The sequence below is a fragment of the Callospermophilus lateralis genome, chromosome 2, assembly GCF_048772815.1.
Source record: "Callospermophilus lateralis isolate mCalLat2 chromosome 2, mCalLat2.hap1, whole genome shotgun sequence".
In the NCBI taxonomy this organism is placed as follows: Eukaryota; Metazoa; Chordata; class Mammalia; order Rodentia; family Sciuridae; genus Callospermophilus; species Callospermophilus lateralis.
In genome coordinates, this window is record NC_135306.1 from 148,008,596 (window position 1) to 148,030,117 (window position 21,522).

Below are 21,522 nucleotides of genomic sequence, written 5' to 3' on the forward strand. Positions count from 1 at the left end.
GTAACCATTTGTGGTAATGTGTCTCAGCCCTGTGTGGAAGGAGGGACTGGCTGTAGAACTGGGGTAGTATCTGGCTGGGAGTTTGCTATAGTCATTGTGGGCCCAGGTGTGTGTGTTGCATGTGGAGGTACCTGTGGCCAGGTATTGATTGGGCAGCCTGTGAATACCACTTCATTTGCAGCTGCAAAGAATGAGGAAAAGAGCATGGGGGGGGGCGGAGACAAGTCCTTTCTAGGTCTCCATTTTCCTCTCTACTAATGAGTTAGATTATCCTTGAGCACATTCTGCGATTGGAGCCCCTAGAAGAGGAGAAGACAGAAGAGGATGGCACACAGCACCCAAGGGGCAGCTAGAATCACTGAGGAGGGGACGTTGGAGAAGTTAGAGTTAGCTACAGGCCAGGCCAGGGGAGGCCAAGGGATGGAGGAAGTGACTCCAACCCCCAGCTGGGCTAGCTTCATAGGAAGTCTTCTATAGTGTCATTTACCTTCTGAAACTCGGTCCTCAGCTGGGACCCACTAGGGGGAATGCGCCCAGAAGACTCCCCAACAGTTGCCCCAGCAGCTGGGATTCCCAGACAGAAGCCAGGAATGAAGCCTAAGGTTTAAAACACCCTTGCAGAGCAGAGTTATGGCGCCTCTTTTCTCCTGGGAGGGCAGGATCATTTAACTGGTTCCAGAGGCCTAAAGAGATGGCCCCGCGAGAGACCGGGTCCAGGACACCAGCCAGAGTCTCAAGGCCGCGGACGTCATCAGCAGCCAAGCTGCGAGATGAGCACCCTAGTGATGCTGGAGTTCCAGACTGGGACCTAAGATGGACTTTGTCTGGCGGGTCGAAGTTCCTTTGCCGGGTTTCTGCGAGGATCCGAGATGGGCCTTACCTGGGCCCGGCGCTCAGCTGGCACTCAGTAGGCACGCCGCGGTCACGCTTAGTAAACGCTAGCTGTGATGAGCAAGACCCCTTTAGTACCTCAACGGGCCGCGAAGTCTTTTCGAGCCGCCGGCGGCGCCGGGAGTCCCAAGCATCCGCAGGGACCCCGCCCCCGCCCCCAGCGCGCCGCCGGAGCCACCCGGTGGGGTTCGGCGCGCTGACGTGGGCGGATCAAAGCGGCTGCCCGCGCCTTATAAAGCAGTTTGGGGCGGCCCGCGCTGCAGATCGCGCCCGGCGAAGGGGAGAGCTCCAGCGAGCAAATGAGTGCAGGGCCCAGGCGCTGAGCCCAGCGGAAAGCAGCCCGGCTCCGCGCCACGGTTCGTGCTGCACGCGAGTCGATCTCCGTTTGCGGGTATCCTCGGGATTCTTCTCCAGCCGCTCCGCAGTGAGGGCGTCCTCGCTGCTCGCTCTGCCGAAGTGCGCTCGGGTCCACTAGGGGCCGCGCTCGCCGCTCGAGACCCATCTGGACAGCGGGGCACGCAGGGCGCACGGAGAGCGCCCTGAGAGGTGAGCAGTGGTTGTGGGCAGCCGGCAGACTCTCAGCGGGGATCCGCTAAGGCTGGGGGCGCCCGAGTCGGAGGGGACCGCTCTTCTAGCACCCGCCGCGACCCCCTTGGGCACCCATTCCCGGGCAAGCACAGCATGTCCTCCATATCTCTCTTCCGCGGCAGTCCTAGGAATTCCGCTTGCGCAGCGCAGCTTGGTACCTGACTTGAGAGTGGTTGCGGGATGGGGTGGGCTGCGCAGTTCCTAGGGCCCTCACGGACCTTTCCTGGCCCTGTCCCCCACTCCGGGACTCGACCCCCTCCCTTCTAGTCAGCCCTCAGATGAGGTCATGCCCGAGCCATCCCGGGGGTGGGGGACTTGGATCCCTCGGCCAAGGGAGTGTGTGCGAGGCGAGAGAGGGTAGCAAAAGGCAGAGAAATTCGGCAGCTCCTACCAAATTGGAGGATGGGGGACGGATGCCTTGTTTTGAGAACTTCCAAAGGCAACCGGGGTAAGGCAAAAACCGAGTTTGTTTACAGACCTGAGTTCCAGAATGGGGGTTGGGGGGAGGAGAGACCTGACCCCTGCCCCGCGGCACGTCTGGAGCCACCCCGAACATCTGACTGAGTTCGCGCAGGAGCCCACACCTCCCGCCACAACCCCCACACCCGGCGCTGCGGTGCCTCCCGGTCCCTCATGACCTGGGGTACGCAAAGTCGAGCTCCAGGGTAGGGATCCCCAGCTCCCCACCCTCCTCTTCCACTTCCCAAACACCGGATCTCCGCGGTGACGCTACGCAGCGGCCGCAGCTGAGCAGACATATCCCGAAAGACTCGGGGCTGGGGTAAAAGCCCGGTGGCGGTTGCTGCCTCGCTACACTTCTCCAGGTAACCTTGAAGCCGTGGCTCACCCGGTCCACTTTGAGGGCTGCACTACCCGAGGCTGGACCCGCCAGTGAGGACCTTCCGTGCAGCGTGGACACTGCCCCTGGTCGCTCGCTCCGGGCCCAGCACCGGCGTGTCGGGGTAAGGGAGGCTATAATAATCCTCGCCTCCTTAAACTCAGAGCGTAGGCTGCTGCCCTAGAGGCGAGGTTTCCAAAGACCTCCACCGCACGAGACATGACCACCTGTTGTCCGCACTACGCTCACGGTGTCCAGCGTGTGCACAGCCGTGGCGGTCCCCTTCTCCACCTGCTACAGGTTGGGTAGCTTGGACCTATTCTCCAGCAGGAGGGAGGAAAGGACCTCTGTCTCTGCAGACACTGCACTTTAACGCGAGCGCACGGCTACGCGCCTGGCCCCTAACGAGGCTCCGCGCCGGGCCTGAAGCAAGTGGTCAGGACTGACCAAGGGACGTAGATGTCTTATAGAAAGACCGGAACGGAGAGGGGACTTATTCCACACGTCATCCCACCCTCAGACGAAGACACCCGGACCCAGGAAGAGGAGGGGAATTGCCCAAAGTCTCACCGCTGGGGAGACAGTTAATAGATCCCACCTCGAACCCCGGCTTAGCGCCCCCTGGCGGGCCGGGGACTCCGAGAGGCGAGTGCGCTCTGACCCGCAGGGCTTAGGTTGAGGGTGACCCAGCGGCCCGTGTGGCTGTCCTGGAGGTTCTTACGCGGGACGGGAATATCCGTCAGGACCCAGAGGCCCAGGTCAAAAACTTCCTCCACCAGCGACGAGGTGGAGCGTCGGAGGAAACCTGGAACTGTCGGAGCCACTCGGAAAGAGCAGAGAGTTGCTGCAGGCCTAGGTCCCGGTGCACCGTGTGACCTGGGCGGTCTCTCCTCTCCCTAGGAGAGTTGGGCTGGGCACTGATCCTCCGCTGTAAGTCTGCGCGCCTTCTTCCTTGTGCAGCCCCTGGACCCTCCCCACCCAGTTATGCTGGGCGCCGTAGGGGAGAGCCCACACTTCAGGGGGCGGAGAGGAGAGCCGGTGACTGGAATTTTGATCCCCTCCCCCAATCAGCAGATATTTTTCCCGTTCTGAGGAGTGCGGTAAACTTCCAGGACTAGTAAGACAAAGGATTCGGATGTAGGCTAGGTGGAAGTGTGTGGGGGGGGTTCAGCTACACCCATAACCCTGCTGTCACCGAGCGCCACTGTGCTGGGCGCTTAGCTGGGGGACTCTGTAGAGGAGGAAAAAAAGAGTAATTTGGAGTTTTCTCCTTGCCTTTCCTCTTGCCTCCCGCCCCCCCTGCTTGCTTATGGCACACATGTACTAGCACATACTACCCAAGTATACGTAATAATGGAAACCGGCAGAGGGAGGCTCAAAGACTCAAAAGAGGATTGGGAGGTTGAAAAGACCTCAGCAGATGTGTGAAGTTCAGTCCCTTGATTTTACAGAAAGGGAAACTGAGGCTGGAGGTGTTTGAGGCTTTGCCCAAGCTCACCGTGCCAGACGAGAACTCTTTCTCTTCTAGCGACCCCCCACCCCCAGTCGGGCTCCTCCTTTTTCTAACTCTGCAATTCCTGTAGAAAGGAATCCCTTTGTCTCTGCTCCTCGGAGGGGAAAGGGGCTGCTGGGGCTGTGTAGGACTCCAGGCGAACGCCAGGTGTTGGTAAATTTGGGAGAAGCTGGGAAGGGAGTTAATGAGGTGAGAATGAAGAGGGGGAGAAAGCCGCAGAAAGCAGCTCTGCGGATTGTGAGCGGGCGGGGTGGCAGCAGCTGCGCGGCCCTGGGACGCCGCCTGGCGGTGTGAGGCAGCATCGTGCCGGCTCGGCCAGCTACCCCGCTCTGCCGAGGCCGCGTGGCCCCGCCTGGAGCCTGGCCACGCACCTCACTCTCTCTTGCCCTCCAGAGTGGATCCACCAAATAGGAACTCGGAGATTCAAGACCCTGATTCACTATTGCTTTATAAAGAACTTGCCATCCCATTCCTCATCCTCCCCTTCCCAGACAGAAGCAGATGCCCGGAGCAAGCCCCCATTTCCCGACTTCTCACTCGCTTGATCTCTCGGGACACCAGTAGACCTGAGAACAGAACGCCGAGTACAGACGGCTCGCTGGAACAGCCTGTTTCACATCTCGTGGCCTCAGTTTTCTCATCTGTGAGATGGGCTGCCGAGAGGAGCAAAGGCTATCATGTTAGGAGAACGTTCCTTATAAAAAGTGAACTGTGCCCAAATCACCCCAGTTTACAGAAGGGATCAGGAGAATCGCCAAGGTCATAATTAAGCTACTAATCAATAGTTCGGAGATAAGAACCCGGATCCCAGGCCCCGGAGCTGCTGTCTCCAGCGGGGACCCCTCTTGTTTCCGTCCCTGGGTCTGTAGGTCTGTGCAGTTTCTCCCTCTGCCTCTGCGGCTTTCAGCCTCGTTCTCTGAGCCTGCCTTTCCCTCTCGCTGTCACTGCGCCTGGTCTCTCCCAGCGACTCTGGATCTGTAGCCTCCTGCCCTTCCTGGGCGGCCGGCGGGGCGCTAGGTGGACACGCCCTCGGCCGCGCTCCGGCCGCACCTAATTCGAGCCAGACTCTGGCGGGTCCCGGGGCCGGGCCGGGCGCGAGAGGACTCCGGCCGCGCGCTTGGCCTCCCCGGGTCCGACCCCTCCTTTGTAATTTGAATAAAACGCCTCCCCGTCCGCGCGCCGCCTTAACCCGCCGCCTCGCTCTCCTCTCCCCGACTGCAGCCGGCGTGCGCCCAGGACCCGCGGCGGTGGCCGTGCAGGCGGCGGGACTTCGGCGCAGCTTCTGCTGGGTGCGACCCCCGGGCGTGTCCGCGGCGCGACGATGAGGGCGCGGCCGCAGGTCTGCGAGGCTCTGCTCTTCGCCCTGGCACTCCAGACCGGCGTGTGCTATGGCATCAAGTGGCTGTAAGTAGGGACCTCGCCTCCACGCCCGGGGCGGGAGTTTTGGGCAGGGGAGGGCCTAAAGGGGTCTCCTGGATTGGTCGAGTTTGCCAAGACCCGGGAGTCCAAGATGACTTGGGGGTCGTGAGGAATTCATTCTTCTCTAGCCTCGATTGCCTCTGCAAAATGCCGCCCTTTCCAAGGGCTTTCGCAGTGGGCCATGGAATTGTCCCGTCCTGGCCCGCTGATGTTTGCGCAAAAGCCACCGAGGTGTCTGTCACACACCTCCGCAAGACATCCTTGTCGAGGGGCGCACTCGCTCAAGGGGGCCAGCTCTAGATCGTCTCCTTCTCAGGCTGTTGACCCTAGCTGGAGGTTCACAACGACATTCTTGACCTCTCCGCCTAGGTGACCTTGGGGAAGTGTCATTCTACCTCTGAGAGCCTCAGTGTCTTCCTCCCTCAGAGGAGGGGAGACTCAGCTCACTTAGATTCCATGGGGAAAGAGGCTCGGGGAGGACCTCTGAGCTGTCAGCGGCTGTGCACATGTGCAGGGGTTCCTTTGGGTATGAATATCAGGGGGCCACAGGAGACCATCAGGTCTCCTCTCCGTGGGCAGCGCAAGGGACAGGGATGGGTGCGGAGAGAGAAGTGAAACCCGGCCCCTTGCTGGAGGAGCTGCCCTCTGGGTTGGGAGAGATAAGCCCAGGCCGTAAATAACTCCACAAGTGTCCAAGTGTCCTAGAAGAGACCGGTGCTGGGGTGTGGGGGCCCAGAGGTGGGGAAGCCACCTGGTGGGGTCACACACTTGGGACACTGGGGAGATTTTCCAGGGCTTGCCCCCTTCCCACTGTAGAGCTTCATGCAGATAGTTAGGCAGGGCACTGTGGGGAGGAGAGTATGATGGTGGAGGAGACTCCCAGGGTGGGAAGGTCCGGGGTGGGAAGGTCCGGGACAGGACACAGGTCTGGAGTTGGGGCAGGGGCAGCGGCAGGGAACCATGCAGATAAAACAGCAGGCAACAGATTATGGGGGCTGGGGAGGGGCCCCTAGGAGGGCTTGGGGATTAACTGGAACACAGGGAGATAGCGGCTGGGCCGCCAGCAAACAGTCTGGAGGTCATGGGCCCTGCCCCTTCTGGAACTGAGTTATCAATTAATTGATGACTCAAGAGGGGAGCCCTGTCTTCTGGTGCTTCCTGTTTGTAAGGAGAGGCCTGGGCAGGTGGTCTCCCCTCCCTGGGGCATAGGCTCCTCCCAGCCGCCCCTCAGGAACTTTGAGAAACCACCACCTTCCTCTGGCCGTAGGCACCAGGATTCTCCTGGGCAGGAACCCCAGTCATTGAGGGAATCCCCCCTCACCCTCGCCCACTGCCACCATTTTACGGATAAGGAAATGCGGTCCTGGGGAAGGGAAGGATTTGCTGAGGACACAAAGAGCATCAGAGACCTGGAACTGACTGGGCTTAGGTGACATTTGTAGTTCACAGGGAGACACGACCCGGGGACACTGCTAACATCCAGGCCCTATGGTGGCAGGAGTGAAGCTCTGAGAAGTGCGTGATTCACACAGGCCTCCAAGCTGGCATATGGCAGGACAGGTAGCTGGCTCGGCCCAACACCCACGCTATCTGCACTGTGTAGCCCAGGAGCTACCCACTCAGTGTCTGCCTTCAAGAAGCTCCCAGCCTCTTGGTGGGGAGGGACATGTGAAAATGCAAGGTGGGCTGTGAGCTGTCCTGGGAGGGAGCATAGGATCCCAGAGGAGGAGTGGTCAGTTCCACCCAAGGGAGGTAACTGCAGTTGGGCTTGGAAAGACACGGAGGATTCTGATGGGCAGAGATGGAAAGCCAAGCCAGTGTCCCAGATGGAGGAATAGCAGGAGCATAGCAGGAGGCAGGACCCTGCCTTCAGGGAAGCTTGGAGAGACCAGGAACCATAAGCACCTGCTAGTAAGTGCCCCAGATGTGGCTCCAAGAGCTGTGGTCATTTAATTTGTGAATGCTCTTATGTGGCAGGTGATAATCTCATCACTACCATTTCTACAAACAAGGAGATTAAGGTAGAGAGAGGGTAAATAACTCATGCAAGGTCACACAGCTGGTTCAGGGTGTCTGTAGGGAAACCCCAGCTCAGTGGTACAGTGGGAGCAGGATGCTGGGGACTCATCCAGGAGGATCAGCTGTCCTGGGGCAATCCTGGGGCAGTGCTGCCCTGGACTTTGGAAAGTGACTTGTAGATGAAAGGGACATTTGACACAGAATCTGAAACCAGATGTGGCTGAGTAACTTCGGACGCTCACCTGGTGGGCTCACCTGCCTGAGCAGGTGGGATGGTAGTCAGGATGGAAGCACCTGCTTCCTGGAGACCCTCCTATAACTTACCTCTCAAGTCAGGTGCTTGGAGATCCCCAGACCAGCAAATATTGGGGGGAGGTCTGGGCACCCACCCCTTTGGTTGTCTGGGTGAGGGAGGGCTGAGGGTGGTCCCATTACCTGTGGGGTTGCCCCATGAGAAGACAGGCCCTCCCTGTGCTGCCCTGAGCCTGCCACTCACACAGGGGTGGGGCCTCTTAAGGAAGAGTCCCAAGAAACTCTAGAAGGGCCATAGCTGCTGCAAAGTGAAGTGGAAGGAGGGAGTCCCAGCTTGGGCTCATTCCACCAACGTAGCCCCAGGCAACCCTTCAGCCTCTCAGAGCCTCAGCTCCCCAGCTCTGCCATGCAGGGGAGGAGCCCCTGCCTGGCCCTGGGAGGCCGGGGTTCCAGCTCGGTCTGTACTATTGGCTGTGCACAGGCTGGGCAAGTCCTGCCCTTCTCTGGGCCTCAGTTTTCCCACTCGCACCCTGGGTACTGGCACTGCCCTTTAGCTTTTCAATCGTCAAATCTGATGGAGGCTGTTGGGGCTTCCTTGCAGGATGGGACACAGAGGGGTCAGCATGTATAGGGCCAGGGCAGGGAGCTTCTGAAGTCTAGGAGGTCTCCTCTAGGTAGGGCTTCATCTGCAAGTTCCAGGCCTTCTCCACCCTTAGTTACCACAGGTACACAGTGGAGGAAGGTCCCAGTGGTCCCTCTTGACTGTGAAGCCCTGGGACAAATTCCTAGGAGGAATAGGAGGACTCTTGCCATGTGGCCTGGGGGCTTCTTCCTGGGCTAGCAGCTGCAGTCCCCTGCCTGGTGTGGCTGGAGAAGGAGGAGCATTTCTGAGGAGCCCGGTTCCTAAACCTAGGGCCTAACTGAGGAGTCTTGCTTGTCACAGATGAAGAGTTCTCCAAGCCCACCCAGGGGGCAAGACAGAAGCCCAGCTCTTGCTCCACCCTCCCCGCCTGTGTAGGATGAGGTGTAGTCCAGGAAAGCCCAAGGTGCTGGGCAGGTGGGTTAGAGTCCCCGGCTGGAGGAACAGATCTCCTCAGACTCCATCGCTTTCCCACCCCTGGGTCAACAGATCCACAGAGACAGAACCACTGGGTCAGAATTTGTGGTCCCCTAATGTCCACCCAAAGCCCTGCCCAAGGTCCTCATTATCCTGAGGATGCCTCTGTCACTGACTGTTGACCTCATCCCATCTCTCCATGGGGGAGGCAGGAGCTGCCAGGCCACATTCTGGATGTGCTGGTGGGGACCCTTCTGAGGCCTCATGAGCCCAGAGCTGTGACCGAAGCATCTGATAAAGAATGGACTGCAGAATGGCAGAGACCCTGGGGCTCTCGAAGCCTGACCGTAGCTCTTTGGCTAAGATCTCATCATATGGCCTGCCCCTGTGCCTGGGCAGGAGGGATGGAGGCCCTTCTTGGAGGTGGCCTTACCTTGGGTAGGTGAAGGTAGGGCTGCTGACAACCTCAGTAAGACCACTCAGTGATAGGCTGGGCAGGGTGGGCACTGGGGAGACTGGAGGAAGCTGGGCAGATGCCTTGGCCCTGCAGGAGGCGGAGGGGGAAGGACCACCCAGGCGCAGAGATGGGCTGGTGTAGAGGAAAGGAGAGGGAGTACATGGCTCAGGCGATGGGGGAGAGGTGAAGCCATTTGCCCAGCCTGTGTCACCCTAAAATGTCCCCGCCATCAGAGCCTGTGTCAGTCCTGGGCATAGAACACTACGGATGGGACAAGGGTAGCAACATGCAGGGTCACGTGGTAGGTGGTGACTGAGCCAGAGTTTGAACCAAGCCTCTGTCAGAGCCAGTCCCAGCAGACCCCTGAATCCTGAGTGAGGGAAGCCTGCTGCCCACCGCCACCCCTGCAGAACCCTGGCACAGGCCTCCGGGTGAACTCTCTGTTCCCTCCTGTCCTTTCTTCCACCCTCTCCCCCACGCCCCACCCCTAGATAAACCAAAATGTTTCCAATTAGGGGTCTGCGGAGGGAGGCAAGCCTGGGGAGACATTCACACAGCCACTCCCCCGCCTCCTGCCTTAGTCCTTGATTACCTCCCCAAGGGGGATTTAGTTAGAAACGGTCATTACCACTAATTACCAGAGGACTGCGGGCCTCCTCTGCTGTGGAGTCTACTGCCTCCGCCTGGTGCTTCCAGGGGTGAAGCCTCCCCCGCAGACTGCGGCCAGCTGCTCCTGTCCCAGCCAGTGGGTCCCTAGGGCCTCCCTCATAGGACCTTGCTCATGGCTAGCTGGGGAGGCTCTTGCTTGATGACTTCATAGATGGAAGTTAAGACCCAAAGTGGCTGCAGGGGTCCTCAGGGCCCCAGGCAATGAGCATCAGGGCCTGGGAGCTCAGAGCTCCCCTCCTTTGGAGCTGTGGCACCCAGCACTCAGGCACTGCCTGCACTGAGACAGGATCAGCCATCACCCCACTTCTTGGCTGGAGCAGGAGCCCAGGGAATGGACGGCAGCCCACGCTGCATGAGCTCGCACTGTGCGCCTGCCATTAGGCCACATGTTTGATTTGCTGTCACTCATGCAATCCTTCCCATTTTAAAACTGAGAAAACAGGCTCAAAGTAAAGGAACAAACTGGCAAGAGCAAGAGCAGGGAGGCTCGGGCCAGCTGGTGCAGAGCAGGGTGCCCAGGAAGGAGGCCCTTGCCTCCCTCCCTGAGGGCCTGGGCCTGCTGGAGAGGGAAGACCGGACTCACAGGGGGATGCTGGGAAGCTCCACCACTGACTGGGCCTCTGTCCTCATATGTGATAATCTGGTCCAGGATGACCCCTGAGCCAAGGAGTGAGAGCTCTGCTCACTGGGAAGGACAGCCGGTGCTGGGAGGAGCTGGAGGGGCTGTGAACAACCAAGAGCCCACAGAGGCCGTGGCGTTGGCATGCGCAGTCAGAGCCCTCCCAGTCAGGGCTTGGGGGGTTTAGACAACAGGCACCCCAAGAAGGCGAGGCCTAGGCAGCCTGGAACTGGTCCAGTTAGATCAGGAAGCCCTGTCTGAGGAGGCTCTGTGGACCACTGGTGCTGACACTGCTGTCCAAACACACCAACATGTCCCTGCTCATGGCTTGGGGCCACTCTGCGCCTTTGATCTTGCCTCTTTCTCTGCCTGGAAGTCTTCCCTCCTCGTCCAAGCGCATTCTCTCATTCTGTAGGGCTCTGGCATCCTGTTAGCCGCCTGCACCCCCACCCCAACATCCTCGTGGACAGCTTGCTGATTTTATCTGGGGAAGGGGTCCAAATCTTTTGCCTGGCTAAAGGCCTCACGACATAGCAAATGGGTTCAGTAATTAAATGAAAAGATTAAAAGTTCCTAACACATCCTGGGCATATAGTAAATGCTCAATTAATAGTACATGTAATTATTATGATTATAATAACCTAGCAGTCAGCACAGTTTTGGGCACATAGCTGCTCAGTGCTGAATGAATGTTGAGTAAAGAGAAATCATTCACAGCTGTGTGAGAACTCCGAATGGCAAGGGATGAGAGGGCTTTGTGAGCTGCAAACCTGTTTAGTGCTGGTACAATTGTCATGTGGCTCAGGTGGGTTGGGCTTGTGATCCTATGTTATGGTTAGGGCTTTAGGTCCAGAGGGGCAAACGATGTGCCCAAGGTCACACAGGAGTGGGAGGGGGAACTGCTGCTCCATCGGTGGCTCTTTATCTCTGGTTTTCCTGGCTCCCTCCAAGAAAAGCTCCAGTCACTGAGGGGAAAGCTGAGCCTGCAGGGCCAGCAGCGGCAACAGGGCCCCTCACAGCCCTGTCTTTCTTCCATGGGTCGTTTTCGGCGGTGTGCAGGGCGCTGTCCAAGACGCCGGCCGCCCTGGCGCTGAACCAGACGCAGCACTGCAAGCAGCTGGAGGGCCTGGTGTCTGCACAGGTCCAGCTGTGCCGCAGCAACCTGGAGCTCATGCATACCATCGTGCGCGCCGCCCGCGAGGTCACCAAGGCCTGCCGCAGGGCCTTCGCCGACATGCGCTGGAACTGTTCCTCCATTGAGCTCGCCCCCAACTACCTGCTTGACCTGGAGAGAGGTAGGGCGGGGGCTGCCAACAGCACGCGGGGGGATGAGTGAATTCAGGCGTGAATCTAGGTGTGTTTGGATAGGTGGGTGGATTCACGGATGGGTGGATTCACAGGCTCGTGGATGGATGAGTGGATCGGTGGATGACAGACCAGCACGGATGCAGGCACGGCTGGGCAGGCCGATGGGTGCATGAGTCATTCATAGATACAGGCATTCTGGCATGAGCCAGCGAGTGAGTGAACACTGGCGAGTGACACGCCAGTGCAGGGAGCCTGAGACTCTACAGGTACACACGCACCCCACTGCATGGGCGGAGGAAGCAGGAGGCTCACAGCATGCCCCAAGGTCGTTCCCATGGTACTGAAGGTCAGCCAGGGAGTATATCCGTGAGAAGGCCATAGAGCCCACCCTCAGGTAGCAGGTGTGCCCCAGGCAATCCTAGACCAGCCGATGGAAATTTTTTTTGTGGGGGTGAGGAGTACTGGGGATTGAATTTAACCACTGAGCCACATCCCCAGGCCCCCTCCTTTTTTTGTATTTTGAGACAGTGCTCACTGAGTTGCTTAGGGCCTCACTAAGTTGCTGAGGCTGGCTTTGAACCTTGTGATCCTCCTGCCTCAGCCTCCCAAGCCGCTGGAATTACTGGCGTGCACCCTGGTGCCAGGCTCAGCCGATGGAAATTGCGGGTCTTGCAGGTGCACACCGGGGTTAGGGACAGGACATCTGTGAAGCAGGCTTCCTGGAGTAGGTGGGTGTTGGGGACCTGGCTATGATAGACTTTTGACAGAAACACCCAAGTGGGTCTTATCTCTCCACTGTGTGATAATAACTCCCCTTGTGGATCCTAAGCAGTGGCAGCTTCTGTTTGTGTAGCACTCGATGCGGCCTCCTTCCTTCCTCCCCAGTTATCTGGAGGCCAGCACGGGCGTGCCGGGGGTACTATCTCTATACTCTGCGGCTAAGGAAACTGAGGCTCCCGAAGGGGAAGTGACTGCCAGTTAAGAGATGGAGCGGGGCTCGGACCCAGGGGACAGTGTCCAGCCAAGGCGCGTTGCCTCTGCCCGGATTAGTTTCCTGGGCTGCTGTGATGGTGTGCCACAGACTGGCTGTCTTCAAACAATCAAAATGTACCCTCTCCCAGTTCCGGAGCCTGGAAGTCTGAAATCGAGTCCTTGGCAGGGTTTGCATCCTCTGCAGACCCCCGGGAAAGCTCCTTCCTTGCCTGTTCCCAGCTTCTGGTGGCTGCAGGCAATCTCTGCAGCTGCAGCACAACAGTCCCCATCTGCCACGTTCTTCAGCCCTTCCTCCCAGGTGCAGAGGGGACTGTGGGCCACCACACCTCATAGGAAGGAGTCCCCTCCTGGCATTCTCCCTGTGTGTCATGGATCCCAAATCCCCTCTCCTCTAAGGGCAACGGCCACTGATTCAAGGTCTTTGATGTGGTCCGACTTCATCTTAGCTTGGTGCCATCTGCAAAGACCCTATTTCTAAATAAGGTCACACAGGTGCTGGGAGGCAGGACTTGAACATGTCCTTTTTTGGGGACGTGACTCAACCTGCAGCAGGCTCTCTGCGCACTCACCTGTCCCATCAGGCTCTGAGTGCCTTGAGGAGCTCAGGGCCTGGCCTTTGCTTCTCTAGAGCGAAGGGGTCCTGGTAGGATGTGAGTGGGGTGAGCTGTGGGTGTGCAGGGGCTGAGGGAGTGCGCCAGCCAGCTGGTGTATTTGGGGGACACCTGTGGGATAAGACTGACAGACTGATGGCCTTAGTGCCATCCTCCATCTACACCACCCTGTCCCTGTGTGACCCCTCAGTGGGGTGGGGGTGATGCAGGAGGGTCTCAGACCTGGGTCCGGTCCTATCCCTGGACCACCTGCCCCAAGTGACCTTGCACCTCCCACCCCACAGGGACCCGGGAGTCGGCCTTCGTGTATGCGCTGTCGGCGGCCGCCATCAGCCACGCCATCGCCCGGGCCTGCACCTCTGGCGACCTGCCCGGCTGCTCCTGCGGCCCCGTCCCAGGTGAGCCACCCGGGCCTGGGAACCGCTGGGGAGGATGTGCGGACAACCTCAGCTACGGGCTCCTCATGGGAGCCAAGTTTTCCGATGCTCCTATGAAGGTGAAAAAAACAGGATCCCAAGCCAATAAACTGATGCGTCTACACAACAGTGAAGTGGGGAGACAGGTAACCACCCACCCCCAGATGGTGTGCTTGTGCCATTGGCCAGAGAAGGCCGTGTGCCCCTGGAGGGGGGCGGGGGACGGGCCCTGACTGCCCACGCCTGACGCGCCTGCGACCTCCCTCAGCTCTTCCCTCTCCAGCCAGCTGCTTGGGGCTTGGCTGGTCCCTCCTCCCCAGGTCCACCGGATCTGGCTTGTCCCAGCAGAAGGAGCCTGAGCTGGGAGTCATGAGCTCTGAATGGCTGAGGTGATGCTGGACAGTCACTTCCTCTCTGGTCTCAATTGTTCTCATCTATAAAATGGTGCGTGGGAGCTCAGCCCCCCTGTGCCTTCCTTCACAGCCCTGGGAGGGACCAGGAGCCATGGAAACTTAGGCTAAGGAGTCATCTCCTTGGATTGGACAGGGAGCCCCAGCCAAGCCGACCCCAACCTCTAAAACACACCCCAACATCTATCATTATCAATGTTTCATTAATTCCTCATCTAATAGCACAAGAGTTTGGTGAGTGACAGCACAAGTGAACCAACGGACCTTTCTAGTTTCAAAAAAATTAAAACAAGCACATTTCACACCAATCCATGGTCCAAACCCTGCGATAGATGCTTGATTTTCTTTCCTGTGGTCCGTAAACCACTCGGGGCAGCAGCTGTTCTCCCCTTTGTACAGACGGGAAGAGGCCCCAGATGGACTGGGGCTCCTCCGCCAGAATCATGTACAGAGGGCATCTCACATGCCCCTTAGCCCCGCGGTTCAGAGATGCCAGGTGAGGCAGAAAGAACCTACCTAGGTGGCCCAGCCAAGGACACAAGGCGCAATGAGCCCAAGTTTGTGGGACTCCATGACCAGAGGCTTCAGTGCCTCCCAAAGATCCCCCTCATGTGAGGTTTCTAGAATGTACAGGCCATCCTTGCCCAATCTGGAAACTGAGGCCAAATCTCAGAGCTTGTATGGGAGTCTGTGTCCTGCCTCCAGCTCTGCTGACCTGCACCTATCCATGGAGACCCAGCAGGAGCCCACCTCAGCCAGCCCCAGGCCTCCTGCCACCCGGGTCTTAGTACCCCCAACCCCTCCCTGCCATTGCAGTGAATGACATTGTAAATGCCACAGGTTGGCACTGGCACGGGGTGGCCGAGTCTGCTTTACCTTCTGAGGACTCCAGGCCAAAGCCTGCTGTGCTGTTTAACCCCGTGCCCTCCTCAGGTTCTGCTCAGCAAATTCCAGATTTTACATCCAAAATGGACTCCCTCAGTCCCACGTCCTGCCACTCGTGAGGGAGAAGGAGCTCTAGGAACTTGAACAGCTCCCTCCCTAGCTACTGAGTGATTTTAGGCAATTCCATGCCCACTTGGTGCCTTAGTTTCCCCATCTCTCTGATGCAGGGGGTGAGCACAGGTGACCAATGACCCTTGTAGATCTTTGCACAGGGCAGGTGGGAGGCCAGGCCCAGGTAGGGGTTTGAGTCCTGTGAAAATAAAAGGGGGTTAAAAAGCTGACTAAAAAGGCCCTTAGCCAAGCATGGTGGCACATATCTGTGATCCTAGCGGCTTAGGAGGCTGAGGCAGGAGGATCACGAGTTCAAAGCCAGCCTCAGCAACTTAGTGAGACCCTAAGCAACTCAGTGACACCCTGTCCCTAAATAAAATATAAAAAAGTGCTGGGGATGTGGCTCAGTGATTGAGTGCCCCTGAGTTCAATCCCTGGTACCACACACACACACACATAGGCCCTTAGATGGCACCAAACTCCTGCCCCTCAAGCACAAATGGGGAAACTGAGGCCCAGGAGAAGGTGGGGCTGCATTGAGCCTGAAGCCAGGTCTAGAGTCTACCTGAGCCTCCAGGCCCAAGCCTCCCACTTTCCACAGGGTTGTTATTTTCATAATTCACAAGCCCTTTATTACCTATCACCTCACGGAATCCCAGGGCACTCTGCAAGGTAGAAATGGCGTTCCTGCTTTGCATGGAAAAAGACAGAGTAGTGACGCTGAGGGGTGCCATTCTTGCTAAGGGTCTTCCGGGCAGGAGCACTGGCAGTGGAGACCCATGGCTGGCCCAGGGCTGATGGGGAGGAGGTGCCCCAGCACTCGCCCTGCCTTTTCTCCTTCCCTCTCTTCCTCGCCATCCCTCCCCAACTCCCTTCCTTCCATTCTTTTTTTTTTTTTTATCCTCCCCCCTCCCCAGCAAACATTTAGCAAGCCCAAGTTTTGTGGGAGAGAAAAGGCATGGAACAATTAAAGCCCACAGCTTTTGGAATCACCCTCAAACCTGGGTTCAAATCCCAGTTTCTTGATTTTTCTATCTGTGCAAACTTGGGCATGAGCCTTCACCTCTCCGAGCCTTCATTGCCTCTTTAAAGTGGGGGAGATAATGGTACCTCCTAGATGGGCTGTGATGGTGATTCACCTGTATCATGTGTTAGAATGCTTGGTATACAGTAGGTGCTTAATAAGTGCCATCTGTTGTCCCTGCAAATTGCTACTCTTTTCCTGCCCCTCCCAGCTGTCCTCCTACCTCTGGGTTGGACCACAACTCACAGACCTCCAAGCTTTAGAGCCGAACAGTCCATCCTTGGAGGCCATTGGGCATGAGTCTCTTGAGAATGCCCAGCCACATGCTGGGGGGCAAGGGTCCTGGGCAGGCCAAGGAGGGGGCTCCGGCCGCCCAGCCCGACGTCCCCCCTGTCTGCAGGCTCTACGCGCCTCTTTGGAAACGAAGTGTAAGTGCCATGGGGTGTCTGGCTCCTGCTCCATCCGCACCTGCTGGAAGGGGCTGCAGGAGCTGCGGGACGTGGCCGCTGACCTCAAGACCCGCTACCTGTCGGCCACCAAGGTAGTTCACCGACCCATGGGCACCCGCAAGCACCTGGTGCCCAAGGACCTGGATATCCGGCCTGTGAAGGACTCAGAACTCGTCTATCTGCAGAGCTCGCCCGACTTCTGCATGAAGAACGAGAAGGTGGGCTCCCACGGCACACAGGACAGGTAAGGGCAGGTCACCCCGTGGTCACTGCACTCAGCTCGGGCCACACAGGGTGGGGCTCCACTGGCACAGGGGGAGTGGAGCCCCTGCCCAGCGGAGGGGGAGTCCCCAGGAATGCTGAGTGGAGATGAGAGATCCAAGGGTCACTGCAGCACTTCTGGGAGGGCCGGAAGTGGGCAGTGGAGGCTGGCATGAGACCCCTGGTCGCCTCTCCCCTGGATGGCCAGAGACAATGACCGAGAGAGGAGAGAGGCTTCCCAACAGAAAAACATGTGCTCAATAAATGTTTGTCAAGTGACCAGGTGAAGGAAAAGGGATGTGATCGGCTGAGAGGCACCAGGGAGGTGGGCACAGGGGCCAGCTGGGCCACCCAACCAGTCTGAGGAACTGGGGGACAGTGTGGTCTCCCTGCCTTCTATAGAGGGATGACCCTGTGCCCCCTGACATGTGCAAGCCCTCCCCTAGTCCCATCTTCTCCCATGTCTTCCCAAGGACCCAGTTTTAGAGCTGGGGCTGGGGTCCTCCATAGCTGGTCAATCACAGCTGCCACAGGGAGCTCAGGTCAGGAGAGAGGGAGGGGCCAGTGGTGGCTGAAGACCTGTTGTGCTGCGGGGCTGGTGAGGATCCAGGTGAGCACCTTGTGGAGAGGAAGCTAGTCTTGAGCTACAAGGGACAGAAAGAGCTCCCTGGTCCGATATGTCTGGGAAGCTCTCCTTGGCCATGCACAAGGCACAAGGACATATTGAAGGGCCTGAGGAAGCCCCAGTGAAGGATTGGATTAAGGCAGCGTTTCCCAGAGGTGCTTGGCTGGGGAACTCTTTTATTAAGGAGCCCCTAATAGCATTCCACACAACTGGTGTTCAGCGGGGTTAGAGGAATATTGAACTGAGAGCGGGTGTCTGGGAACGCGTCTGGCACATAGTTGGTGCCCAGCCAGCATCTGCTTCCTCCGCGGCCCACGTTCCTGTCTCTAGGAGGGGGGTGGCTTGGGGGCTCTGTCCCCACAGGCCAGGGCAGCAGGCTCTGTGAGGAGGCCCAGGCCCCATCTGGAGGCCAGATTGAGGGGTTGGGCTGAGTGGAGATGAAATGGGTCAGGCCAAGGAGACAGGAAGGAGCCAGAGTCTGGGCTGAGGCTGCAGGGCGGGTGTGAGGGGGCAAGGAGAGGGAGGAAGATTCTAGAACACAGAGGGGCTAAACAAAGTCCACTGAAGACCCCAGAGTGAAGAGAGGGTCTCCCTGGACCTGTGAGTGGCTCTGTGTGGGTTGCGAAAGGCCACGACTTCCTAGCTGGGTGAGCCTGGCACCTGTACTGATCTGAGGTTCAGGCTCATCTTCCTGAACCAGATGGAGCTCCAGTCTCACTTCCCAGCATCTCCTCTGTGCTGGGCTGTCAGTCTCTCTCCTTTCTGCCCCTCTCCCACCACTGTTGGGAGGCCCACAGACTAGCACCATGCCTGCTCTCTTAGCACACCAGCTTGCAGGCATTCCCCCATGTCCCTCGCAGGCCCTGGTGCTGGTTGGCTTTTGCTGTAGTAACAAACAGCCCCAGTGTCTCTGCGCCAACAGGCTTGGCATCTCAGGTCAGCTGTAGTTCACCTACCTGGGAAGTGGGGAGAGTCCTCAGGTGTCCAGGAGCAAGGGGATCCCAGAGGGGCCCTGACCTGGCCTGGGCTTCTAGAAGACTTCCTGGAGCAGGAGGTGTGGTTAGGGGCTGGGGCCTTGGGAGCAGGGGCTGCATGACCAGGCCTTGGTGGCAATCCAGTCTGTGTACTCTGGAGCCAGCTCCCTTGGGGAGAATGCCTTGCAGCTCCTCACATCTGAGCTGGGGAAACTGAGGCCTCACCTGCTGCCAGCATTCCAAACCACAGGCCTCTCATGATTCTTTCAGAGGCCTGCACCCAGAAACCCGCCCTTCCCCCACAGCCTGTGCCACCACTCCCAGGCGTCCCCGAGGATCTTCCCCAGCCCCACGGCACCACCTTCCCAACTCCCACTCCCAGGCACAATTTCATGTCAACAGTCAAGGAATAAAAAGAAACTCTGTCCCCTTCCTATTCCAGAGGGTAGAGTGGTTAACCAGAGACCTGCTGGATAGGGATAAGGGGACTTGTGGGTGTTGAGTGACTAAATAAGGGTTAAGTGACTTAAGTCACACAGCCAGTGAAGAGCAGAGCTGGTGTTGGAACCCAGGTCTGCCTGGCTCTAAGGCATGTGATCTTCCTGCTGTTCCCTCCTGCCTCCTGCCCCCAGCTCCATATTTGAGTCACCTGCTGTCTCTCCAGGTTATCCCCTCCCACAAGCCCTCTCTCACTCCAAGGCCCTGCCAAGTTCAGGCCAGCCTCCTCCTGGCCTTCCTGCCTCCAGCCCTACCCTTCCACCTGTTCTCTCACTATTCTGACACACGCTCTTTGCTTTTGCCTGGGCTGCTCCCTCTATCCAACACCCTTCCCCTCCTCTGCCGGTTAGATGCCTGCTCATCTTATGTGGATTAGCCTAGATGACCCTCCTCTCTCCTGAACTCTTGCAGAGCCTGTGCTTAGCCTGTGGGACCTTGGGCAAGTCCCCTCTTCATACTCTGCTGTAGTTTCCTCATCCATAAAGATGAGGATTGGCTAGCTGGATACAGTGACGCACATCTGGAATCCCAGTGACTTGGGAGGCTGAGGCAGGAGGATAGCAAGTTAGCAAGACCCTATCTCAACATAAAATTAAATATAAAAGGGGATGTAGCTCAGTGCTAGAGTGCCCCTGGGTTCAATCCCCAGCACCACGGAGCACCCAGGAGAGATGAGATGCCTCAGTCATCTCTAGGGCTTGCCATCTTGGGCATTCTGGGATGCCTCTGTCCACATGACTGTGGGAGCCTTTTGTTTCTGCCAGGTCCTCGGATTCCTGCTGCTCCGTTCCCATAAAACATTCCCTCTCCAGCCTCAGCCTGGCTAGAGGAGACCATCTGAACAGATGTCTCTTGACTAAATGGAGCTGATAGCAGCAGTAGGGTGTGTGCACTTCAGAGGAAACTTGGGTGGCTCCTCATCCTACAGTAATGAGCCATGGGTCTTAGGGAAGTGACATGAGCAGTGGCCCTGGTGCCAGAAAGAACGTAAGCCCTGCTTGTCCATGGACCCAAGTGGGAGTCCTAGGCCTCTGCCCTTTGGCGAGCCTGCATCGTCTGGATAATGGGGACAATAGCACCCTCCAACCAAGGACATTGCAGGCCTTCAGAAAGTTAAAATTCTGGAGGGACACAGCTGACACCTAGGAGTTGAATGCCAGCAGCCTCTCTCCCTCCACAGTGTGCCAAACTCACTTCACCTCTCCCCCAAGGCCATTTTATGTGTTTCAGAATTTGTCCTGAGATTCTGAAAGTGAATTTGGCTCTCACATCTATTATAATATAATTCAATGTGGAGTTAGGACGATTCGACTGGTGTGGGGAGCCTTTCGGTATTTAGAAGTAGAAGAAACAGAGACACCTCCCAGGAAACAAAACAGCCCCATCATTTTGGTAATGGAAATAGAGGGGATTAGACATACCCTAGGCAAGAGGATTACTTCAAACTCCCCAGAGATCAAGAGGGGCTGAGAACCGTGGCCATGGGGAGGCTTGCAGGTGGGGCCCTGGGGGCGACCCACAGAGCACTCACTGACCTCGCGTTCCCACCCCCCAGGCAGTGCAACAAGACGTCCAACGGCAGTGACAGCTGCGACCTCATGTGCTGTGGCCGTGGCTACAACCCCTACACGGACCGCGTGGTAGAGCGGTGCCGCTGCAAGTATCACTGGTGCTGCTACGTCACCTGCCACAGCTGCGAGCGCACCGTGGAGCGCTACGTCTGCAAGTGAGGCCACGCCCTCGCCCTCGCCCAGCGGGAGCGCGGACTCCTCGGGACCCTCAGCCGGGCGGGGCCTGGAGGCACCCCCTGGACTTTTCCCAGGCGAATTCCAGATGCCAGGCGCAGGAGGCAGCTTGTGTTTTGCCTCCACTTGGAAGCCACCAGGAACAGAAGGCCTGGTCACTCTGGAAGGAGGAGACATCAAAGGAACCGACAAGATTAAAAATAACCTGGCAGCCCCAGGCCCTGGAGTGTCGCGCGCTGCCTTCCAGACTGGTCCAAGCAGCCAGGGTAAGAGGCTGGTGAGACTGTGTGGACTTGACCTTTCTGGGCCACGAAGATGAGCCTTTGGGAATGTTCTGCGGGGCCCTCGGCCCACCACATGGAACCACTAGATTGGGTTGTAAATGTTTTTCGGGTTTTTTTTTTTTTTTTTCTTCTTCTTCTTCCTCCTTTGGGATGTGGGAGCTACAGAAATATTTATAAAACATAGCTTTTTCTTTGGGGTGGCTCACCTCAGTTCCTCTTATATATTTTATATATATAAATATATATATATATAATGATTATATTTTAAACAAGCTTTTTAAACAGCTGTATGGAATAAATGCTGAGCGAGCCCCAGCCCGCCCCTGCAGTTTCTGGCCTCCTCAAGTGATCCTGGGGCTGGCGGGAGGACTCTCCGGTTTCCAGGCAAGGCGGCTTCCGATTGATGTCCCAACTCCCCCTTGTTCCCCCCACACTCGGCCCTGGCCCCAGTTTCCCTCTAGGATCTCTTGGTCAAGGGCGGGGACAGACGTCTTGAAACATAAACCCAGCTGGCAGCTCTTTGTTCCTCAGGGACACACACGCAGGCGCACAGCCTGCTCCTCCATGTGGTCCGACCTGCTAAGCCAGCTGTAAGAGAAAACTCCA

At 57.8% G+C, this 21,522-nt stretch overlaps 1 protein-coding gene across 2 annotated transcripts; it reads left to right on the forward strand.

The window, feature by feature from the left end:
• The first annotated feature begins 1,182 nt into the window (after nucleotides 1-1,182).
• On the forward strand, nucleotides 1,183-21,084 carry Wnt11 (Wnt family member 11). 2 transcript variants are annotated; one of them, XM_077108690.1, is made up of 6 exons: nucleotides 1,183-1,437; nucleotides 5,052-5,234; nucleotides 11,382-11,617; nucleotides 13,519-13,796; nucleotides 16,481-16,773; nucleotides 20,443-21,084. In XM_077108690.1, the coding sequence occupies exons 2-6, from the start codon at nucleotides 5,152-5,154 to the stop codon at nucleotides 20,615-20,617; spliced, it is 1,065 nt and encodes a 354-aa protein (XP_076964805.1). In that variant the 5' UTR covers nucleotides 1,183-1,437; nucleotides 5,052-5,151; the 3' UTR covers nucleotides 20,618-21,084. The 2 variants fall into 2 exon arrangements, with proteins under 2 accessions (XP_076964805.1, XP_076700073.1); XM_076843958.2 differs by lacking the exon at nucleotides 1,183-1,437 and adding an exon at nucleotides 2,965-3,247.
• Nucleotides 21,085-21,522: the final 438 nt, after the last annotated feature.

Bases quoted from the DNA above. Each gene is read 5' to 3' on its own strand.
- Wnt11 (XM_077108690.1), top strand. From the start codon at position 5,152: ATGAGGGCGCGGCCGCAGGTCTGCGAGGCTCTGCTCTTCGCCCTGGCA. The intron at 11,618-13,518 runs GTAGGGCGGGGG...CCCACCCCACAG, and splicing joins CCTGCTTGACCTGGAGAGAG to GGACCCGGGAGTCGGCCTTC. The intron at 16,774-20,442 runs GTAAGGGCAGGT...CCCACCCCCCAG, and splicing joins TCCCACGGCACACAGGACAG to GCAGTGCAACAAGACGTCCA.